The 23,655-nt window shown below is 38.6% G+C and overlaps 1 protein-coding gene across 3 annotated transcripts in view; it reads left to right on the plus strand.

The window, feature by feature from the left end:
- The window catches only part of UBAP2 (ubiquitin associated protein 2), a 144,589-nt gene that overhangs the window by 3,931 nt on the left and 117,003 nt on the right, over positions 1 to 23,655 (plus strand). For all 3 annotated transcript variants that reach the window (XM_080362085.1, XM_080362086.1, XM_080362087.1), the window contains exon 3: positions 20,208 to 20,347. In XM_080362085.1, coding sequence (XP_080218211.1) covers positions 20,249 to 20,347 — 99 coding nt within the window. In that variant the 5' untranslated portion in view covers positions 20,208 to 20,248. The remainder of the gene's footprint in view (positions 1 to 20,207; positions 20,348 to 23,655) is intronic.

Below are 23,655 nucleotides of genomic sequence, written 5' to 3' on the forward strand. Positions count from 1 at the left end.
GGTTATGGGAGCAACTTTGTGCAATTCTCTTGCATTAAATTGTTTCTACTCTCAGTTCTCTTGAATTTTTTTTTCTTGTTTTTGTGGGTTTGTTGTTGTTGTCCAGCTGTCTTTGTGAAAGCTGCAAGATACTGTGGCTTCTTTTGAAGTTAAAACTTGTCAAGCTTTTTTCTATTCTGTCCTCAGCTTTTTAAATCAGTCTTCCAACAGCTGAGCTTGGGGGAGTCCTTGACCTGGCTGTATGTAGTGTTTTGCATTAAAAACAATGAAACGTTTTCCATATTGAGAGAGCTTTGATCTTTCTTGAGACTTAAGGTTTGCCCATAGTAGTACTCCTATGGTGAACTTTATGGTTTTGTTCTTTTGCTTTATCATACAGGAAGCACAGTTTATTCCATATCTGCAGAAGATGCTGTTTCAATAGAATTTGTTTTACAGAATCATTTAGTATTTGAATCCAAAATTAAATGAAGAAAACACAGATTCTTTCTTAACCTCAAGGTTTGAATCATCAGGTTGCACTTTTTTTTAAGCTAGTATAATGGGAAGAAAAATAGCCTTGTGTTTGAAGTTGTAAAATTCGAATGCAGTCACTATGATTGTATTCCTAAATATTTTTAATGGTCAGCTGTAGAGAAAAGAAGACTTTTTGCAGTTTTACTCTGTGTGGTGTAGATTTAATCTAGAACATTTCAGTTGTTTTTTGTATGACTAAAATACTGTTCCTGGAAGTAGGACGATGCTTTACAGACCATATTGAGATTGCTTTTCAGCAAAAACCTTTTTTTTTTCTCCTACTGTATTTGTTTTGTTAAGTGGTTTGAGGATGGTAGATATAATAATATAGAATGAAGCATATGGCTTCCCAAAGTTTTTTGTTTCCTCTTTCTGTTTGGTTTTAAATGTCAACTGAATCATGGGTGTTTTATGGTAAACACTTGACCATTATCTCGTATTATCATGTTGTCCATGGTTCGCTGTATTTGAAGGCTATTGCTCTTGATTTTATTTTATTTTGTTTTGGTTTATTTTCTTTCTGCATTTACATTCTTCCTTGATTTTCAACATGCTTGTCATTGTCTTAGATGCAGTTTTAGCAACATGAATCTGAAAGGAATTCCTGTGCCAAACCCAGCTCTGTTGTCAGGCTGTACATAATATATTGTACTTGAGAAGTTGTGGTCCTTGCTTTTGATGGGCTTTTCACCAAGGGACAGATGTCTTCTGTTACTGGGCGTTTATTTCATCTTTCAGTCACGCGTTCTTCAGATCACTGACTTGTGATCCATTTTGAGACTGACATAAGAGGGACCTAAGTTACTGATATTAACTTTGGGTGACTAAGTGTGATGGGGGGGGAGCAGTATGGCACTTCCCAGTCTTGTGCTTCACTTTCTTTTGTTAGCCATTTAATGAATTTCTAAGTGTTTTGAACATGGGGTAAATGCCAAGGGATAGCTGTCTGAAATTCAGTTTAGAGAAAGACTGAAAATAGTGTTGTGGGCTTGGTGAAGGCAAGTTAATGATAATGCAATTTTTTTTTTTAGTATTTGAGAAACCTTTATGGCTTCTGACACATGTCCTCAACCCATTGGGTTTCTTTGCTACTTCTTGATGACCAGATAGCAGCCATACCCAGGAACTTTTCTTACAAAAAGATGCTTATTATTTTTCTTGAATAGTTCTCTGTTATGACTGAAAGTATAAAATTCCTCACAACCTTGTACCCATATTCCAGTTTTCATTGTTTACCATTTTATCTCTTGACAGAGCAGCATATATTGCTGGATTTCAAGTCCCACTGACTTTTACCCTACCTGATTTACTTAAGGATAGACACTTGATTTTCTTCATGTGACCGAGCAGAAATGCTAAAGCTTAAGACATGTCTGTAATAGCTTTTCTGTTACAAGGCTTCCTTCCCCTTTGATTTCACTTAATCACAGACTGGCTGAGGCTGGCAAGGGACCTCTGGAGGTCATCTTAACTAGTCACTCTCTATAACTACCTGAAGAGAAGTTCTAGCCAGGTGGGGATTGGTCTCTTCTCCCAGGCAGTCAGCAATAGGACAAGGGGGCATGGGCTTAAACTCTGCCAGGGGAAATTTAGGCTGGATATTAGAAAGAAATTCTTTACAGAGAGAGTGGTCAGGCATTGGAACGGCCTGCCCAGGGAGGTGGTGGACTCGCCATCCCTGGAGGTTTTTAAAGTGAGGTTGGACATGGCACTTAGTGCCATGATCTAGTAAACAGACTAGAGTTGGACCAAGGGTTGGACTCGATGATCTCTGAGGTCTTTTCCAACCCAGTCGATTCTGTGATTCTGTGATCTTGTCTCCCCCCTGTTCAAACAGGACCACCTGGAATGGGTTGACAAGGACCATGTCTAGACATCTTTTGAGTAACTCCAAGGATGGAGACTCCACCACCTCATTAGACAATGTGTCCCAGTGCTTTGTCACCTTCATAGTAAAAAAGCTGTAACTGATGTTCAGATGGAGCCTTCTGTGTTTGTTTTTGCCCATTACCTCTGGTCCTCTCACTGGGCACTGTGTAAAGAGCTGGACTTTCTCTGTGCACCTTTCCTTCAGGTATTTATGTACATTGATGAGACATTGTCCTCAAAGCTGTCCTCTTCTCCAGGTTAAACTACTTGACGCAGTCAGATCTGAAGTCCTTCAGGCAGACTCAAGGCTGTATGTTCTTACATGCTTTTGAGAAGAAGGTGGATTAAGGATTGAATTTAGTAGGGGTGTTGTTAACAGCAATTCATGACTCCTAATAGGTGGAGAGGTGGGTGGGTTTGGGATGTGTGTTTAGAGAAAGTCCTGTGAAAATGCCATAAGATGCATATTGCAAATCCAAATTATTTCTGTGCTTGTAAATGAAGAGTAATTAACTGTCTCGGCTCCAGCTGAACTGAAGACTCTAATTCAGCAGTTCTGTGAGGGAAGAAACAGGTCCAACATTTGATTGTCTAACAGGGATGAAGTTGCCCTGTGTATGTTCTGTATAGGAATTGTGTGGATTGTAAATGATGGTTTAATGTACATACAGCATTTAGGAGAGGTTCAGCTGAGTTCTTATTGTACTCCTGCATATTGAGCAGTTCATTTTATGAAACGATGTGCATCAAAATTATTTTTCAAGTACTCTTTAGTGAGAGTAAAGTCAAAACTTTGCAGAATTACACAAGTCGTGATAAATTAGAAGTGAACTGGATCAGCCTATTTTTCCTGTTTTTGCAAATCCAGTCTCCTGCCCCTTAATCCCCTGGACCCTCACAACTGTAGACAAAGGTTAGAATAAAATTAGGTGGTTAAAATTACTTCATAGTTAGGGATATTGCATCTGTGAAGTGCTGGACCAGCTCTTTTAGTACAGTCCTCCGAAATGAAACATCGGTGAGATTTAGTTTCTGCTAGGAAACCTACCTCAAATATTTATATGACTTACTTATCTCCCTTGCTGATTCTGTTGATTGCTAGGGAGTGCTTTTGAGTGCTTCAGTCATTGGAGAGAGGCAAGCTAAAATGTATAACTTTTATATTTCTTCCCAATAAACAAATCCATTAAAATAGCTGATCAACAGAAGACATCCTGAATGTTTCTCTAGTTATGAAATGACCTATTTGTTACAAAATATGCTAAAACATAGGGCAAGAAAACATAGAACCATCTTTTTTCAGTTGATTTTAATATCTAAAAAATGACCATAAAAACATATTGAATGATACATCTTACCTCACAGGACAGAACAAGCAGGTTTGAAACACTGAGTCAGACTGTGGTAGCTAAAACCTTTTTCACTTAGCAAAAAACAATTAGCTGTTTGAGATTGGAGCTGAATGTAGGAGAGAACAAGTGAAAAGAGTGCAGCGACTGGAGTCAGCATAATTTTCCTCACTAGGACTTTAAGTAATGGTGAGTGGTCAGGAATTTGTTTTATGGTTGTGGGTCTCCTTTATCCTGATTGAAAAGCTGTCATGCAACTCTTCTTCCCCTTGCAGGGTATTGGAGAAAAGTTAGGATCAGTTGTTAGCATGTCTTTTTGATGGTATGTTCTCTACTTGACTCAAAAGACTGGTCCTGATGCAGTGTGGAGAGTGAAAGAATGAGTTACCTGTGGAGGAGCAGGAGGAGGATGTGGCTTTCAGGTAGTTACAAGACAGGTTTGGGATGGGGGAAAGAGGGAGAAAGAGTTTGCTATTCTTGATCACTGATATAATGCGTTGCTACTTTGATTTGTTTGTTCAAATCATCCAGGATCTGGCACATAGCAGCAGAAATCAAGTAGTTAATGCTAGGGAACCTTAGGTGTGTCTTTCTAGACAAACAAACAAAATTCCTGCTTTGAAGAACTGCACTGAAAGTGAGTAATGAATCAACACCAGGAACGATGAGTCCTGGTGGAATACTCGGGAAGGAGGAAGAGGTCTCTGGTCCCTGCATCACTTTTGGTGGATAGATCTGTATGGTGAATTAGCTGATGCTGTGACTGTGTTTCATACTTTGGTGTTAAGTGTGTAGTGGCTGGGGTTTCAGTAATGCCAGCTGGAAAGTTGCAAGATTGTTTTGTATCTTCTCCTAGTATTCCTATAAATGGGTTTTTGTTCTGTGTTTATGGGTACGTGTAGTGCAGCATTGATGAATTGCCTTTTTTTCCCTGTGAGTTTATATATGAACAGACATGCTTTGAAATACCACAGTTGTGTTGTGGTTTTTTTTTTTTTTTTTTTTAAGATAATCTGTGTTCGTTTTTAAGGGAGAAATGTTGGAAGAGGATAAGCTATCTCTTCTGGCACTCTGATGGTGGAGAAAGTTAGCTCTGTTTAGAGATTCATTTAGTGCTATTGAATAAAATGAAACTGCTACCTTCTCTTACATTTCTTGAAAAATCTTGGCTTCAGACTTCACAGTTTCTTTGCCAGATAAAGCGATCCACATAAGCATAGCTTAAACACTGTGCTAAACTTCGCTAAAATCTGTATCTACTTATTTTATTATAGTTAAAGCCTGAAAGCATTCAGCTGAAGACAACATGCAAGAGACTGAAAATAGACCTTTACACTGGGTTGGTTTGTCCATATGTATGTCTTGGTATTGTGACTATCGTATTTTATACTAGTATGGTATTTATGGCTAGAGAGGTGTGGAGCTCTGCTTTCTTGAAATCTTAAAGACCTGCTTGGAAGAAGTGGTACACTTAGCTCTTCCAGGACTTGTTGTGAATTAGCCTGCCAAGCAGATCAGTTTCTGGGATGTATCAAAGCTCGTTGAAGTACTGGCTTACAGCATTTAGCTTCTACCCTTCTCTTTCAGAAGCTGTATGTGTTTTTAAAATGACCCAAATTTCTAATTAAAAACAAAAAAGAAAAAGTGGAAAGATGCCCTCAATTCACTTTTCCAAAAACTTTACAAAATTAAGGTTTTTATTAAGCTTTAGACAGGCTAAAAAAGAAAAGCTCCCTTAAAGCTAATCTTAAAGAAGATGTAGTGAATATTTTCCAATTGTATTTAAGTCCAAAACATCACAGCTCCAAGAGTCTCAAGGTTAACCAAAACGTTATCATTTGTTTCTTGAACTTCAGCTTTCAAGTCTGTTGCAGCAATTTGGTATCTAATTAAAGCTCTGGAATAATTTGACCAAAGAAATATACTGGTTTACAGTGTGAGAATTATAGGCTGACATCAGTGTACTTCTAACTCTTAAACAGCAATATGCATTCAGTCATGTTAAAATCTCTACTGACAGGCAAATTCCAGAAAAACATTTATTTTTAGTTGCCTCTGAACATTAAAGTATAGCCTTTTGTGGATTCACATTTGTATGTAAGGTTGACTTCTTTTTTTTTTTTTTTGACCCACCAGGTTTAATCTTAGTTTTTCTTCTCACTTATTGTGTTCCTTGGTCTCTTTGTTTTATTCCTTTTAAAAATCTGATAGGAATGATAATAAGTCACACGAATGAAGTTTTTTGTTCTCCAGTATACTTGTATATTAGAATATACATTGAAATCTAACCAATCATCTCTCATACGAAAGACCTTACTCCTAGTGCTTTGCGTTCTGGAAACTTTCTGGGTTTTATTCACTGTGTATATAACATTTGAAAACTTAGAATAGTTTCAAGGGAACTTACGTCTCTGGCTTTGGAAATGACGTAATCTGTTTAAACACGCTTCTTCCTTCTCTTTCTTCTTTCCCTAGCAAAAAAAAAATATCTGAAAAGAGCATAAAATGTTTTTCTTGGATGTATGTGTAACTCTTCAAATAGACTGTCATGAATAAGTGGAAGTAAAAATTCTGCCTGTTAAAGTTGCTGTTCTCAGCAGTTGCATGTGTACGTGGTAATGTTTAAATGCAGTGTATTGAGAGCTGTTTTATCCCATTCTGTTGGTCTCTTGCATTTGATCCTGCGAAGCAATTCCTGTTATGTAGTTGTGATCTCACAGTAATTTCATGACAACAAACCTCAAAAACTCAGACTTCATCGTGAGGTTCTTTCGGGATATGAAAACTAAGGTCACGCTAACACCTGCCTTAAGAGTTTTAAGAGCACGGAAACAGGGTTAGTGAATATTGTTTTTCAAATTTTAGCCATGGGAAGATGGAGGGACCGAAAGGATGGTACCTACTTAGATGACACTTATATTTTTCAATAAGAACACCCTAAACCCCTTCAGGGTCCTAAAGGTAAGACACTGAGCAGCCTTTTAGCAGTTTACTTTCTGCTGATTACACCTTTGGGTGCCCTCTGAACTGTATATGTATCTTAGACTTTTTTGCTGTTATCAAAGGAGGCATGCAGATCAACAAGTTGCATTTTTCCTTTTAGGTTTTTTATTTTCACCTTATTCTAGTGATTCAGGTTCTTACTAGTTTTCAAAAAACGATGTTTTGGACAGTGTACTTATTCAACCTGAGAAACAATCTTTGTGTCTTAAATTGAGAACACATTTAAAGCATCATACTGTTCTGCATTTTAAACTTTCCTACCATTGGTTTCTCCATTTATTTACAGTATCATCTTTGCTTTCACAGCAAGTGTGCTTATCAGTCCCCTGTTGTGCTAGAATTTTTAAATAACATTCTGTAAATGATTGAAAAATTATTATTGTGATTAAAAAGCTGTTACTTAAGTTTGTAATGCCGTTTTTTAAATTTGTAATATTTTATATTGGTTATCTCTTGTTCATGTGTTGCTTATGTAGATATAGCTAGCTGTGTAGATACAGCAGTTTGATTGCTTGGAGAAAATTGCTGTTTACAACACATCTTCTGCTGAAATAGTCTAAGATTGTCATCACCAAACCATTTGTTCAGTCAAGTTTTTATAGGTGCAGTATCATCTCTAAAGCTGATAACCTGTAATATTTTAATGCTGCTGCTAGAGTTTAATACTGTAGTTAGCAAAATGTGTGTTCCAGACTCAGTTTCAGAATTCACATATGTACTGAGGGTGAGGTGCTGCAATTAATATAAATAAGTTGGTTTAGACACTCAAGACTTGAAGAGTGCAAATCCCTTTTCTTTCAAAAGTGAGAAACTTCATCTTGCAGCAGAGTGCTTCCTAGACTGGTGGTAAAATAAACAGATGACCAATATAATCTTGAGGTGTTTTAGAAAGCAGATTTCTGCTTGGGCATTTTAATATTGCCTTGCACAGTATATAAACCTAGCATACCTCTGTGGAATCAGTGGCTTTTAGGTTAACACAGGCTGTTAGGTTAATAATGAATAACCCAGCAGAATACAAAAATACGTTTGAAAGGAAATGTGAGCTTTAAGAAAATAAGTGAATAAATTTATTTGAAAAGGAATTTCTTAGTGGTCTATCAATAGGAAGTTTTGAAGGAAAACTTTTGATGTTTATTTAGATTTTGCAGACTTAAAAAAAATAATTCTTTGCACTTTTCTTCTATTTTATTATAAGCTAGTCTGGCTTGGAAAGAAATGGCAGAGTGAAATCTTCCTACCAGGATCAGAAAATGTGTGGCAGCTGAAGAACATTTAAGTCAGTCCAGACTTGTAGAAAAATGTACAGATGGGGGACTGCAACAGTGAATGTGGTTATTAGAAAAAAACCTATGGGTGGTTCCCCCCATCCTTATGTTGGAGAGAAAATAAATACTCAATTAAGAGCAATAGAACTTCAGACAATTTGACATTATATGTGAGCAGCTTGTCTCTTTGGTGTCTTCAAAAAGGTTGAAAAACTAACTTAGAAGTGGGAGATGAATTTTATTTTGCCTTTTTAATATTAAACACACAAGAACAGCCTATATGACTTTATTTCTCCTTTTAGAGCTGGGTTCTGTGTAGAGGATACTTTATTTACCTTGTCCTTTCTAGCATGTTGCAGGTTGTAGAGGTTGTTAATCTTTCATCTCTCTGGACAGTTTGTTGTTGTTTTGTTGCAAATCAGGTAGACCTGACCTCATGTAGACCTTTAGAGTGGTAGAACAAGTGTAAATGATTTTACATGAGACATCAAATAGGGAAGTTGTGATCATGAGGAAAATAATGCTCAAAATCAAGTGGAAAAGTTTGGGGTAAACCCAAGTTTTCTTACTGAAGCAGATCAAGATGAGAATTAGTATTAAAAGAAACCAATAAAACCAACCTTGTTTAAAGCTAGACAAAATGCTAACAGTGGTCATGACTGTATAAAGAGCAATGCAGAGGTGGCAGAGAAATAAAAATGATCTTTTTTGGCTTTCAGTTTTCAGTGCTGTTTTTGTGGCTGCTCGTCTCTGAGCACCTGACAGTAAGTTTGGAAAAGGACTCAGCTTCTTGCAGTGTGTGCTGATTTGACTGAAAATGGGTTAATTTTCTTCATGCAGTTAGAAACCTTTATTTTTCATAGCTAGCATGGTCATTATTTTGACTTAGTTTGAGAACAAGGGATAGCACCCCGGCACAGAGTTAATGTTTTAATTGCTCTGGTCTGAGAGCCAAGGACACTCTGAGTGCTCTGCCCACAGGTGTGAGGCAGCGAGGAAGGGTGGCATGGATGGGGCAGAGCTTGACTGACATCCAGACTGATTGATGAGAGTATTCCAGCCCATTAGTCTCATGCTTCAGATTTAAGGAGAGTTGGGACGTTCTGGTTCTGCTCTTCCGCTCTCTCTCACTCTTGCTGGCTCTTGGACACAGCCAGGGGAGTTTGGTGCAGGACGTTTCGTTTGGGCTTTTCTGCTTTTTTCCTTTTTTCTCTCTTTGGGATCAGCTGTTCAGGACCAGGGACTGAGACTGGCTGTTCAGTTGTGGATGGAGTTAGTTTGGAATTGCCTTGAGTATCTTTTATTTCTATTTTATATATATATTTACTAGTAGTGTATTAGTATTTTGTTATTTTATTAAACTGTGTTTATCTTGATCCGAGGTTCTCCCTTCCCTTTTGATTCTCTCCACTATTGGGGGTCTGGGGGAGGGAATGAGTGAGCAGCTATCATAGTTTTATTTCTAGCTTGAGTTAAACCATGACACCATGTTTCACTTGGGAAAGCTAAATGGACTGAAATGACTGTGGGTTTTCATCAAGATTTTATGCACAGTAAAAGCATAAGATTGTGAAGGAGGGAAATCTTTAGTACTGCCTTAGAAACTATTGTTTCTTCCTTCTGGAACTTTATATTCAGGGTTGTGTATGTCTCTGCAAAAAATCAATTTGTGGTTTTTTGTGGATTTTCTTCTTGCTTAATATGAACCTTGAGAAATGTTGTCATCTGGGAGAACATTATAGGAAGATGTTCTGGAATATCTGGCTTTATTTAAGAGAGTTTTTTTCAGCAAGTCTCCTGTTTTTCTGTGGTTTTCTGAATATCTGAGTGTATCACAAGCAGTGTGATCTGTGATCTTCTCTCAGCATCTGGTTCAAGAAGTAGGACTCTGTACAGGTGCGGGAGTGATACATGAACTCTTTGGTGTTGCTACCAAAACTCTGATGCTAGAATTAAAACTGATGTGGTAAGGTTTTTAGCACACTTTTTAGATATGACCTTACTGATTACTCAGTGCGTTTGCTTTTATATTCACTTGTGGCTTGTAAGTTAGCCATTGCTTTTTGTTGTGAGTGTTGTAATGGGATCTGAGTGTTTCAAGTCTGTACTAATCTTCCCCTCCAAAACTTTTTTTAATGGTGGTACTTTCTACATTGCTCTTGATTGTCAATTCTAGTATGAATTAACCAGGTGCCCTTTTTTTTTTAATGCAGGTAAGTGTGTTTCCACCGGTGGGAGAACATCACAAATGTCTCTGCTCTTGCTTGGCTATTTTTAGTGCTGTTGCTTGTATCTGTTTCAAAGTATTCCTTTGGAAGCTGTTCCAGGAGAGTGGGGTTCGGCGACGTGGCGGGGAGCAGGAGCCGGAGGGGGCAGGAAGAGCACAAGTACCAAGCATGTTTGTCCCTATGTCAAATGCTGCTTCCCATGTGCCACCTTGTTTACAAAAACCCCACTGAAATCAAATTACCCCTTCAGGGGTATTGTCTGGCTGTGTGGCTCTCAGCTTGAGTTAGCTATTTCTTTCTGCCATTTGGAGTACCTGGCTTTCAACTTGAATCTGCTTCTGTTTAGTTGTGGGATGTTACATAAGAGTGAATAACTGAAATATGCATTTCTACAGTTTTATAGCCAAAGCTGACAGTTCCCAGTATTTTTTTTCCCCTGTTCCTGTTACAATTCAGAATAATTTTTTGTTTTGGTACTGGTTTAATCTAGATTAGGTTTCCTAATTAGGTTTCCTAATAAGTTGATTAAATTTTTGTTCTTGTTATTTGATAGCTTTTTTTTTTTTTTTGGCTGTTGCATGAATTACTCATTTTGTGGGTACAGCTGGCTGTTGACTGTAATGGTAATGATGAATAGGGGTGTGCTCCACTGAGAGATTTGTTGTCTGTGTCTTCCCATACTGTTGAAAAACTGCAAGCCTGAAGTGTCCAATGTATGCTTGTAGCTTGTGTTGTATGTACTGACTTAGCCCAAGCTTAAAACAGTTTTGAAAGTGTCCTGCTGATATTTTCACTAGAGGTGTGGGGAATAGTGGTTTTGAGAAAAGTTGGTAACAGTTAATACAGGAAGGTCATATGTCCTGTGTAGTGTTAGTGGTGTACTTCAGTCTTATTTGAGATGCTTTGGCTACTTAATTTTTTTTTCCCTTGTAGTACTGATAGCTTAACCAGAGTGTGACTTGGGTTCCCGTGCCCTTCCATGAATTCTTTGCAGAGAACATCTGTAACTTGTTTAGTTTTTACACTGCAGCTGTTTCCCCACCTGTTATGTATGTGTATATGTATGTGTGTGTACCCACCCTGAGCTCACCTGGGTTTCTAGCTGATAGACTGGAAGGCTGTGCAAACTATTACAGTCTGTGGAGGCTTTGCTTTGTGATTGTTTTGATGAAGCTAGCCATCTGAAGAACTTCCAGTCATCCAGCCTGGCCTTCTGGGACAAGTCTGTCTGGATTTCCTCCTTTACGCCTTGGAGGGACTGCTGTGGTTTCAGTGAGCTGGCAGAGGAAGTAAGCCTTCTCAAGGTGGGGCTTTTGATAGGGAAAGGGTGGATGTTTAGGTGTATTATTCCTGTGAAAGTGAAACTCAAAAGATGACCAGAAAAAGCATTGAATATTTAGTTCTATATACAGAATCATTAAAGATTGCTTCTGGCAGCTAAATTGCTTTAGGGTAGTTTGAGTCTCTAGTTTAATGCCCAAAACTGAATGTAGACAGATACTTCTGTGGCTGGGGAAAACGATTGTATTCTAGATTGCCAAAGGCTGTGTTAGTCAGGTTGTCGTAATGTTCATTGATTATAGCCTCCTCTTGTTTGGATAGAAACACCTCCGAATTTTTTTAAGTGTATTCTTCACAGCAAGTTGCACAGTGCTAACGGTTGTCCCAGAGGCTGTACATTAAGGAAAGTTCCTTGGTAAAGCTGATACTAGTCTCTGTTTTCCCATTGGTGATCAAAAGAATATGTACACCATAAGACAGTGCTGTAGTCAAGGTCACTGTACTGGCAGAGTCCCTTCCTGGGAGATATTTATTTTTTAAAAGACCTACAAGGCATTTTTAATGTTTTTTTCATTGTTGTTGCATGCAGAGGGCCTGACCAAGATCAAGTCTTCCTGTACTGGATCCCAGGAAAACAAAATGTGAAACTTCACATTTTATCTATGTTATAATGGTGCATGGCTACTGAAATGCAAGTTCCCCCTTTCCTCGTGAACTTGATCCGTATCACTCCTGTCAGATAAGCAGTTGTATAGCCACATAGTTTTCCACTGGATGAGCTTATTCAGCTGACTCACTGATTTGTTTTAGAAGGTTTAGTTTGCTCTTGGGTCAGCTCGCTCAACCCACTCCTTTTGCAGCTGCAGGATCGTTAGTCTGATTGAAGGGAAGCAGCAATATTATGTGATTAAGGAGTAGGGAAGCAGGAATGTAATTTCTGGTGACAGCTTGCAGTTGCATTGTATTAGATGTGAGCTGAAACTTGATTTTAGTGGAATAAACTGTTTGGGTTCTACCTGCACTATGGATTGAACTTGAAGTGAATATACAACCAAGTTCCAAACAGGAACTAAAGCTTCAGTCCTGTTTTTTTGTCCCAAACTTTGCTTAGCCATCCTGTACTTTTGTGTGACTTCAGGAAGGCCATGTTAGTTCTGGCTGCAAGAGGGTAATAATTTTCAGCCCAGAGAAACCTGCTAGTTTGTTTTTTTCCTCAACTTCAATAAATCTTTTTATTTATGAAGTACTAGTTAATGTTTTTTACAAAGCTCATAGTTCATGCAGTTTATAATTCAATCTGAATTTGTTGCAGGGAGTGACTAGGCTGTAGTTCTGCTCGCTGCTGCTTTGTTGAAAGTTGTAGACACTGTAGTGCCCTTTTGTTGGATGCTACTCGGGAAACCTTAGGAGGGAAAACACTGAGGGCTTTACCTTTTCTATTTTTCTCTGTTGATATTTTTCCATCTTGTTGGGGGGATGTACACAGAAAAACAGATATGAAGAAGATATTTGTAAAACTGATGATTCTTCACCACTGAACGTAGCAGTGATTGAATAAAGAGCAAATATACTGTGTATTGATTTGGCTAGAAAATAATAGCAGAGGACTTGGAAATTGAGGTGTTCCTTTCTTCCTGTAGCAAGAGGAAGTAGAGTGTGTGCATGGCTGTGCGAGCACCAGGAACCACATCTGAGCCATTGTGGTCTCTTTGCTTCCTAACTCAAGATACTGAGTCAGTTGGGAGTTCAGGACAGCATGCAGTGTCATCTGTGATAAGAATACATTATCCCTTTTACTTTGGTAGCTTTTAGAGAGGATTTGCATAAGAAAAGCTTTTTCTATGACAGAGTGTAAGAAATTAGGTCCTTCCATCAAAGATGACAGGAACATGTATTTAATTTTTCCTTCAGGTCTTAGAATATCTGCACAGGTCAGAGCTTTTCTTAAAATATTCCTCAGCCGAGAACTGTACTTCAAAAGTGAACTCGTAGGATCCTCATGATCGCTGCTTCTTAAAGAGGATTCCTATTTTCTATATGTTATATTTCTATGTGGATCAGTGCACTTTTGTTTTTCTGTCTAGCTGATGATGGCAACACCAGTGGTCTGGTCTGCATTATGGTGTAGTAGGGGCCTTTAGTTCTGGTGGTCCTGAGAGTGGTGCTTAGATACAAAATAGCATGCAGTTACTCAGACTGGATCTCTGTTACTTAAAGTTTCATTACAGTCAATAGTAGGTGCTGGTAACTAGTGTTTCTTGCAGGTCTTTGCAAACATGGGGCTTTTAATTTGTTAGGACAGTGAGCAGGAGTTTATTCTGTTTTTATACAGAAGTCCAAGTGGTTGTTATCTAAAATGGCATTCTTGGAGGAAGGCAGCAATAGATCAAAGTAGTGACTTTGTAGATACAGGTGTCTGAAACATAAGGTTAAGTCTTCTGCATCTTCTAGGACATTCACCGGCTTTTGATTGTCCAGAACCACTCAGGAGTGTGGTGTTCTGACAGCAGCAGAGCTGGCTAAATTTTGCTAGCCACATTTTTAGCAGTGTAAGGTTTGCCTTGGTTGTGTGAAAGATAAAGCCCTAAGTGGAAGTCAGCCTTCTCTGATTTCAGTGCAATTGTCTTTTTTTTTTTTTTTTTTTTTTTTAAATACCAGGGAAAGTTGAATTTTGGGGAATTCAGATTCCACCTTCAGAAATTTCTGTATGAATAAGGGCACTTGTTTCTGCTGAAGTTTAAATATTTATAAAGATGAGAGCAAGTCTGCTGGATATTTATGGGGTGTAGCTGGCTGATTTTGATTAAAGCTAGGATAATCACTAGTATATACTAAAATGTAAAACACATCTGTTAGCAGAGACACTGGGGTAGTAGCCAATATAGGTATCGTGAGATTAGAATATTTTTCTAAATAACAGTAATTATATTATGTAACTTCCATGACTGAAACTTGCTCTGCTAGAGGAGAACATACACTATTGAGTCCCCCTTCCGTATCTTGAGGGGCTTCTGGTCTTTTGAAGAGGAACACTTCTTTCTCTTCCATAACAATGCTGTCTTTTATTTTATTTGTAAGATTTATTTGTATATATTGCTTTATCTTCCTTTGTATAACATTTGCTTAGGAATACTAATTCTTGAAGTTTGGTGTTTTTTTTCTGGTATTGAGTAATTTCTGATTTCTGTAGATTGGGATATGTTCTTAGCTAAGTATAGATTGACTTGGCAAAATATAATAATTTTAAACTAGCATTTCAGTGGGTTTGAAGAACGGTGGGTAAGAGTATTCACTTGTTTATTCAATATGCTTTTCTAACACAAATGGAAGTATGTATGTTAGTTTATATTTTTGTGGCTAATTCCAGAAATCCTGTTTTCTTGGTAAAACATGAGAGCATATAGATAGTACAATTTCTCTCTGCTGTGATGTTCTGCCAGTGATGCAGGTCTACACGTGGCCATCAGTTTTTTTCCTATTTACTATAGGAGACCATAAGATGAGACATGAATCCTCCCAAGATCCATAAGCTCAGGTTCGTTGTTGTTGGCTTGGAGCAATACAGACATTGAGTAATCAGCACTGCTCCCAAGGAACATCTGACTCTTGAAAACTCTTTTCCCTTTTCAAGCAGTAATAAAGGTGGTGAGATTCTTTAGAAAACAGCACTTGAGGGAAATGCATTCCATCTGTGCTTTGCGGACATATTTTTTTTTTCCTCTGCTCTTTTTTTCTCATGGTCCTGTCATGAAACTGTCATAGCACTGAAGTCTAGACTCATTGTACATGTACAGTAGTCCTGCAATCGTGAGGCAGTGTCCTGCAGCCTTTTCCCAGCCCTCTCGTTGTGAGAAATCCTTGACTGAGTTGCTTTGTGATTAGGGTATAAAAAAACAACCACGCTTTTAAGGTGTTTTCTTTATCACAGCACCTTGTCTGCAGAGTCAAGAAAATAACTTTATTGAGACTGCCTCGGGAAAAGAATTGAAACTATCAATATTTTGTTCAGGTGAATATTAAACTTCAGAAGGATTCTTGAAAGTCAGATGGTATTGCAGTGCGTGGTCTGTCCCTGGAAGTTCTGCAATAGATTTGCTGTGTCTTCTGGGGCTTACCACCCTGCCAAGTCAAATAGTATTCTGTATACATCTAGCTTTTATGACTTCTATGAGCCTGAAAGAACTAGATTTCTTGCAAAGAGAAGTTGAACAAAAGATCAAAGAAAGTGTTATGATAGCTTTAAAAACCTGTTTTTTGTGTTGATATGCATTCAATTACTCTTTGATTCTTTGCCTTCCTCTTTTCCTTCTAAAATCCAAAGCAAAAACCCAACTAAATGTGTAGAATAAGGAGACTGTGTTGAATGGAGACTTTGGGAGGGGGTAGGATTTGATCTCTTTAGGAAAGAGACTAATACTTAAGTACTGCTTTTGGAAACTAGATAATTGTTGCCATCCCATCAGCAGTCTGTTGATGACTTATTATACAACACCATATCTGCTGTTGTAGCGTAAGTCCTTGGGCTAAACTTACTGTACAGACAGAAACACTAAAAGAGACAAAACATTGAGATTTGGGATTATTTTCCTCTTAAATGCCTCTGTTGTTTTCTGTTTTTAAGTCTAGTTATTTGCTTTATGAATAAGTGCTGAATTTTGAATTCCTTAGTGGTTGACAAGCTAAACATGCGTGAACAGAACAATTTTCTTAACTACTGGCTCAAAGGGATTTTTTGGTTTTATGGTTGGTGGTTTTTCTGTTTGTTTGTTTTTAAAGTAGAAGACAACCTTCCTATGGAGGTACTAGATTACATCAGTGAAAAAAAGTTTACAGCAGTCTTGTGCTTCTTTATTATTATCATGAAAGAAAGTATGACCACCTTCTTTATGCGACAGTTTTGGGAAGTCCAGTCTCTTTCTTTAATGCTTTCTTCTCCTTTATTCTAGCGCTCTAGTGGTCTGTTTCATTTAATGGGTATATATTTCTTCAAAATATAGCTGTTTTGGCTGCTTACTAGAGTTGCAGTGTGTCTGCAAGGTCACGTATTAATTGCTGGTGGGGGACTTCTGCGTTGACCCAGAACCTGACATGGAAACTGAAACACCTGCTTGTCTGAATAATTTTTTTAATCTTTGTTCAATAGATTTTAATTAAGAGTTGTCTTTCTCTCAGTCTCGAATCTTTTTTCCTCATTTGATCTGCAGTTAAAATTAAGTTCATCAGCTTGTGGTATCCTACTCATTGCTATGACAACAGCCTGCCAAGCAGACTTTAATATGAGGAATTGGAGAGAATAAGAAGCTGCTTTGTGAGCAAGGAAATGTTCTTGTTCAGCCCCATCTTATTAATTAATAACATCCCACTTAATGCTCGAATTTGTACTCGTCATGGTAATGTGAAGGCAGTGGGTATCTGCCTTGCTTTGCCTGTTGTTTCGGTACTCTGAGGAGCAGGTGTGCTAGGGTGTGAAGCCTCAGCCCGATGTGGCGGAGACATGTCGGTGCCAGGGAGGGGGCACGTTTCCCTGGTCAGTGCACTGTCGGCTGCTCCTCCTGCATGCTGTGGTGGGGCTGGATACTGCCTGTTGATGGTGGAAGCCAACTAAAGGGAGATAAAATAACTTCATATTGAAAACTCCCTTTGTTTGGAGCTGCCACTTGTGCTTCTAAGAAGACTACTTCGTGTCTGAAAGGGATTATAATGTGTCTGTGCTGGCTTGATGGGAAATTTCAAACTGAGGTGTGTTTCCACACTTGTCTCAAGCAAGTGCAAGTCCATACTGCTGCCAGGAAGAGACTCTCACCTTTGCTAGTTTTCTGCTTTGGACCTGTTGCCAAATTGTGCTGCTCATGGGCTGCATGGTCAGCAAGATGAGGATATTCTTTGAAGATCCTGTCATACTGTTAAGGTCATTTGGCTCTGTTCCCACTTGAAGGCTGGTCTTGCTGTGCTGCTTCATTCCTGGGGAATGTTTCAAATGTTTTTTGTGCCTGCCTTTTTCCTTAAAGTATCATTTAATCTTGACAAACAAATATGGCTTAAGCAGCTGTGGCACAGAGATGCTGTAGAATACGAGTTAGGAGAGGGAGAAGAAACACAGTCCTCTTCAGGTACTATAGGTTGCCTGGCTATCAGAAGTGTAGGCTATAGTTCAGCGTATGCTTTACAAACAAACTGGAAACTCTGTTTTAACGTGTGTGTACAGCTGTCATGTCCAAAATGTGGATCACAATATTTTGAGTAGATTTAATGAAATTAAAGAAAATAACAGTGAAAGGTATGTCACATTTTCTGGGTGCTAGAATCTGTGTAAACATGATGTTAATTCAGAAATGGTGAACAAATTCAGACCAAATGGAATTAAAATTTCTCAACATATCTTAAATCACAGTAGGCTAATTTTAGACAGTCTTATTTGAAATTTTTAGCTCATCTTTCAGAGATGTTAGTGCCCTCTGTCCTGTTCTCTGTTCAGGGCTTTTTTTCATTGCTCATTATGCTAGGTTCAGATTGTGATGAGCTGACCAATTCACAGAATCACAGCATGGTTGGGGTTGGAGGGGACCTCTGGAGATCATCTAGTCTAACCCACCTGCTAAAGCAGGTTCACCAGAGCAGATTGCATGTGTCCAGGTGGGTCTGAATGTCTCCAGAGAAGGAGACTCCACAGCCTCTCTGGGCAGCCTGTTCCAGGGCTCTGGCACCCTCAGAGTAGTTTCTCCTCATATCCAAATGGAACCTTCTATGCTTCAGTCTTGATTCCCAAAGGTCCTTATTAGTGTATATAGATTTAAGTTGGCTTTTGAATGCCGGCAGTCCAGTCAGCAATGCTTATAAAGCAGATTTTAAGAGAGCAAAAGTAATTTCTACTGTGAACTCTACTTGAAGACTGCCCTTAGCACATTTAAAATATCAGTGGACAGCCTTGACCACATAGTCAGCGATAAGTATTGAACTTGTTGTTTAGAGTTTCTCCACATCTACTTAATATTTTGCTTTCCATAGAACATGTTGTCACGAGCTTGAATAACCTCTGTTCTGACTGTATCTGGGTTTTAGAGTGCCAAGTGCAGAAATCTGAAGGCCTGTGTGTTCTGGGGCTTGGAAGACAATAAAGTTTAGACTTCATTAAGAGTCTGGGAGACAGATTGGCTGTGGTGAATGTATTCATAAACATGGAGAAACACAGTGTTCCAGTTCAGCTCATCTGCAGTTGGTTCCTGGTAAAGGCGGGCCTTTTCTTGTTAAATATGTAAGGGTTCATGGAAATACACTTTCTCCTCAGACTTAATTGAGTGCTTTAACTAGCACATAAAGAAATTCAACGTCAGGTTCAATTTTGGCCAACAAAAATGTGTTTCTAATGTCTTCTAAAGAAGTGATTCAGATTATAATGGAGTTAATTGTCTTTTTGATTCTAGATGAGGCTCCTGAGCATCTTGAATCGATGTTTAAACTGAACCTCTCATTGCAACTTTAAATTGTTGAGTACCCATTACTTGTGAGTGCTAGTGAGCAGTTAGGTATTGAACACATCCTTGTTCATGCAGTCACAGCATTTTACTCAGTTTTCATTTGAGCATTATTGTGCATTGAGCTTCATGCTGACCAGTTTGCACCAAAGCTGCAGCCCTGACAAGTTGCGTGCTAAGGCATGTTCATACATTGGGGGAGCAATAAAAGCTCTTTGCTGCTTATTTGCACATCTATTTCTGCCCAGGGGCACCACTTATAAGTTGTCCTTACTTCTTTAAATTTGCAGTTTTACTTCCCAGTGTCCTAGGGACAGAAATCCCAGGTAGTTGATTATTACTCTTCTGGCCAGTTGAAAGATCAGTTTCCGGTTATGCTAGATACTATAAACCACACTCATCAATTAGCCTTTTGTTAGATGCTGTACAAACAGGGGGAATAATTTATTTCTTGTTTGAAAGTAATTTTAGTGCTAGAGGATGAATGAGAATGAAAGCTGACTTCTGCAAATGGGATTGTGCTGATGTATGTGTGGGGTTTGGGTTTTAAGTTTTGTTGTCATACAACAAAGGTATGTTTAAAGCAGGGTAATAGATAGTTTTGTATATCGCGTCTGCAAGTACGAGGGTAAAAAAAAAAACAAACCACCACTGGTTACAGAGGCTGGATTTAGAGGCAAGGGTCATAATTTCTCTTACAAATGAGAGGTGAGGAGTAGACATTGGCCAGAACCTCCATATAAGTGCAGGAAAGCAGTCTGATAATAGGGAAGAGAGGAACTGCCTAGTTTGTGACTTTTGCATTAGCATTCTGAATGGTTATGAAAGTGGTTATATTCCAGGGATCAAAACAAGGCAGCAGGTATTAAGAGTTTTGAGTAATACAGCTGGAGCTGAAGTTTCAGCAGAGTAGCAGATAGAAAAGTCTGTATGTTAAATAACTGGGAAAAGCTGTGAGATTTAGATCTTTTCTGGGAGTACAGATCTAGACAGATCCAAATCAGCTGACAAAAATGCTTTTTATCTGCTGCATTTCCCCCCTTACTGTAAAGGCTGCAATAAATCCAATAGTAGTTTAGTAAAGCTGCTTTTTCAGGATTCTCTGTACAGAGTTTGTGGTAAAGGCAGGAAGAGTTTGAGCTACAGCACTTCTATATTATATGGTATTGAAATCAGTACCCTGCCTTAACTCATGCTCTTTTTATTTTTTTTCCCTTTCAGATTTTCTATTTTGTACATACATTGTTTTGTATATACTGTATATGATGACTTCGGTGGGCAGTGAACGTACCCGGGGCACTCGGGACAAAACGCAAATTTCAACCACACAGCCAACACAACCACAGAAACAAGTAGTACAGGTATGTGATACTATATAATCTTTGTCAGGTTGAAAGTGTGTGTGTAGTGATATGCATTTCTTCCCTAAGTCAGTAAAAACTGAGAAAAGACTGGAGGAAAAATCATGGTGTGTCTTGAAAGAGTATATTTGATATCTCGCTTTAATTGTTCAGTAATCCAGCACAGCATTAAGTTGTTCCTGTATTCTTGTCTCTAAAAGAGCTTTGTTTTCTTCAGCAACATTCCCCATCAGTGAGGAATTCTATGCCTGTGTCAGAATTTCTGTCCTGTGACCTCAGTGTCCTCAGATCTCAGCTCTTCCATATGCCAGCTTCATGATGCTAGAAGATTTCTGGTTGGTAGGGGAATTTGGGTGGGTGGGAAAAAGCTTCCATTAGATGTATGCTGTGTTCTACAGCATGATTCAGCGTACCTACAAATCACAAAATCTTAAACTTCTTGTGCAGTGTCTTCACAAAATGAAATAAGTGTTTGTCTGCTAGTGGCCTAAAATGACTTTGAGTATCTGTGGGATTGAAGTTAAGCTCTTATACCCCATTGTCTTAATTCTCAGCAGCAGAGTAGTTGTCTGCCTGTCTGGGTTGCAGAGAGTGCAAAGTGTCTCTGCTCCTGACAACTCATTGTTCTCTTGTCAGAGACTTCTCAAAATTGGACTCAAGTCAAGAATTGCCTCAGTTCTCTGGTGGCAGAGAGTGCATCAATCTAGAGGTGTTTCTGTGCAAAATCGTGTCTGTTTTCTAGACTGATCTTTAACATGGAGAGGCACCTGCTCTGTTTTGTACAGTATTAATTACGTGAGCTCAAGCCCTTTTCATCTTCTTGTGTTACAGCATTTGTGTACTGGTGATTCATGCTAATGTGTGGATTTAGAAAGGGACTTTCAACAGATGAAGTTATTTGTTTTTGTTTTATAACAAGTAAGGCTGCAGGAATATAGTGAGCAGTTTGACGAAAGTGGTGGCTTCCCCTTTTTTGAATTTGGTAAGACAGTAGTAGAGTACTGTGCCCAGTTTTGGATTCCCTGGCACAAGATAGACAGTGCTAGATGGCATCAAGTCCAGTGAAGAGCTGTGAATATGGCTGAGAGGCTGGAGCACAGGATCAGTGGGGGATGGCTTAGGGAACTGGATGTCTTCAGCCCCAAGGAGGCAAGGCAAGGTCATATCTCCTGTTTGTGTACCTTATGATAGGGTATAGAAAAAGTGAAGCCAGATTTTTCCCAGACAGATAATAGTACAAGTTGGAACTTGTGGAAATTCCAGCTGTTTGAAGGTTAAAAAAAAAAAAAAAGTTTACAATAACACGATCATAGATTAGAGAAGTTGTGGGATCTCTGTCTGCCGCCAAGCTGTTCCTCCAATGTCACATGCTCTCAGTGGGAGGTTGCACTGATTATCAGTCAAGGACCTTTCCAACCTATGTGATTGATTTTAAGCACTAAGTTTTACGGACCTTTTTCTGCACTTCATCCACTGATTCTACTTCTTGCATAATGGATACTGTTTTGGTCAATTTTGTGGAAAAGATGGTTATTTAATATACGGCAATTATGTGCACCGTATTTTTTGTTGTTCAGATATCAGATGACTCTTCATGCTTAGTCAGACTTTACAGATGAACAGACATGTGTGGGATTTACTGTTTAATAACCACTGATTCATTTTTCTGAATGTAGAATAATGTTGGCTTTCCGAAATGGAGATTTCATTGTCATAATACCACAATAACCGTTATTTAAGTTATTTAAGAAATTACATCACAGTTCTTTTGCATTGCTTGTGAATAATAAATGTACCATTTTGTTGTAAGATCTGGTCCCGTTACTGTCAATTAATTTTGTATTTTGCATACTTCTGTTTTCTGGTAGTTTGAAGTTGTTGGTTAATAATTTCCTTCACTCTCTTATGTTGCAAATATATCTTGTAAAACTGAGTAAAATTTCAGCTTCTACCGTTTTCTTAGTTGCAACTAAAACCTAATTATACTCTTTTATAGGATTCTACAATCTTACTTGTAACAATGGTGCCTTAAAAATAAACTACTTGCTGGGAAAAAAACAAAAGTTTTTGTGACAATGATTTGGTGTTTGTAAACACATCATGTGGGTTTTAATTTTTTTTCTTCTGAGTCTTCAGTTGAATCTGAATGTAATCTACTGGCATAAATACCAGCAATATTGCACCTACTTGTATTTCTAAGCTCTCTGCTTACACAGGAAAACTGAAGATACTGTCACACATTTGATAGTGTTATAAAATTGGTATATTTTTGTCTTTGAATGTGGACTTGAAAAAAAAAATGGTTTATGGAATTCTAATGGGTTCCTGGTTTTGGTCAAATACGCCATTGTGTCTCTACAAAAATTACATTGTCTGAATGCTGTAAATCTGGATATCTTTAAAGGAGATCTCTTCACTAGCTTAAAAGTTGCAACGGGCCTGAGAAGGCTGAATTCAGGATGAGAAGATGAATCAACAAGGCTGAATTCCTGAGACCAGCAGACTTTTTGTTTCTGCTCTCTGCTGAGCTCTCAGCAGACACCAAGAGCGATCTTCTTTGCACAGAGCACCACACAGGCTTTTGTGGAGGGTGGCACCAGGGCCAGCACGAGGAATTCCAGAGCAGGCTCTCCTCTGTGTTACTGACTGACCTATGAAGCTGTCAGCATGACACTTTGAAAACGTGAATTAGCGCAGAGTACTTAACTCCGTTACACATGCTAATTGTCTTGGAACATCGCCTCTGAGTACAGCAAATGTTTCCTTCAAGGAACTGGGACAGCTGCAGTAACTTCTCAGAAAAGAAGCAGCTGGTGGTGTACGGTGGAGTAATTTTTAGACTCATCTCAGCATTTACACTTGGTGACCTCCTTGTGTTTGTGGTAAACTCCAAAAGCAAAGCAGTTCGAAGCTGATTAAGTCTGAACTCCTGAGGCACAGAATTTCATGTGGGTATTCTGTGAAATGAGATTTTGAAAGGTGAGATTTGGACAGCTGCCCAGGACAAATCCTTTCTGTCAAGAATTTCAGTGGATGAGCTGATCCCCTTCTCAATGAAGAAGTCTTCCACAACACATCAACTCACATTTTGGTTCTGGCTCTCTTTAGTATCTGCCCTCTGTAGCATGAGATGGAAACCTCTTTTGTTTGAGGAAAGATCGGATTAGGTGCAGGATCATCTAGCACAGTGTTATCTTTGGTATTTTCATGGGATTATGGTTGAAGCACACTGCAAATGCTATACTGTTAGCAGTGTCCTGTATGATGGGACATCAGTGTTCTTGAGTTGCATTCTCTGCGGCAGCAAT

Source organism: Nesoenas mayeri (genome assembly GCF_963082525.1).
Source record: "Nesoenas mayeri genome assembly, chromosome: Z".
Classification (NCBI taxonomy): domain Eukaryota; kingdom Metazoa; phylum Chordata; class Aves; order Columbiformes; family Columbidae; genus Nesoenas; species Nesoenas mayeri.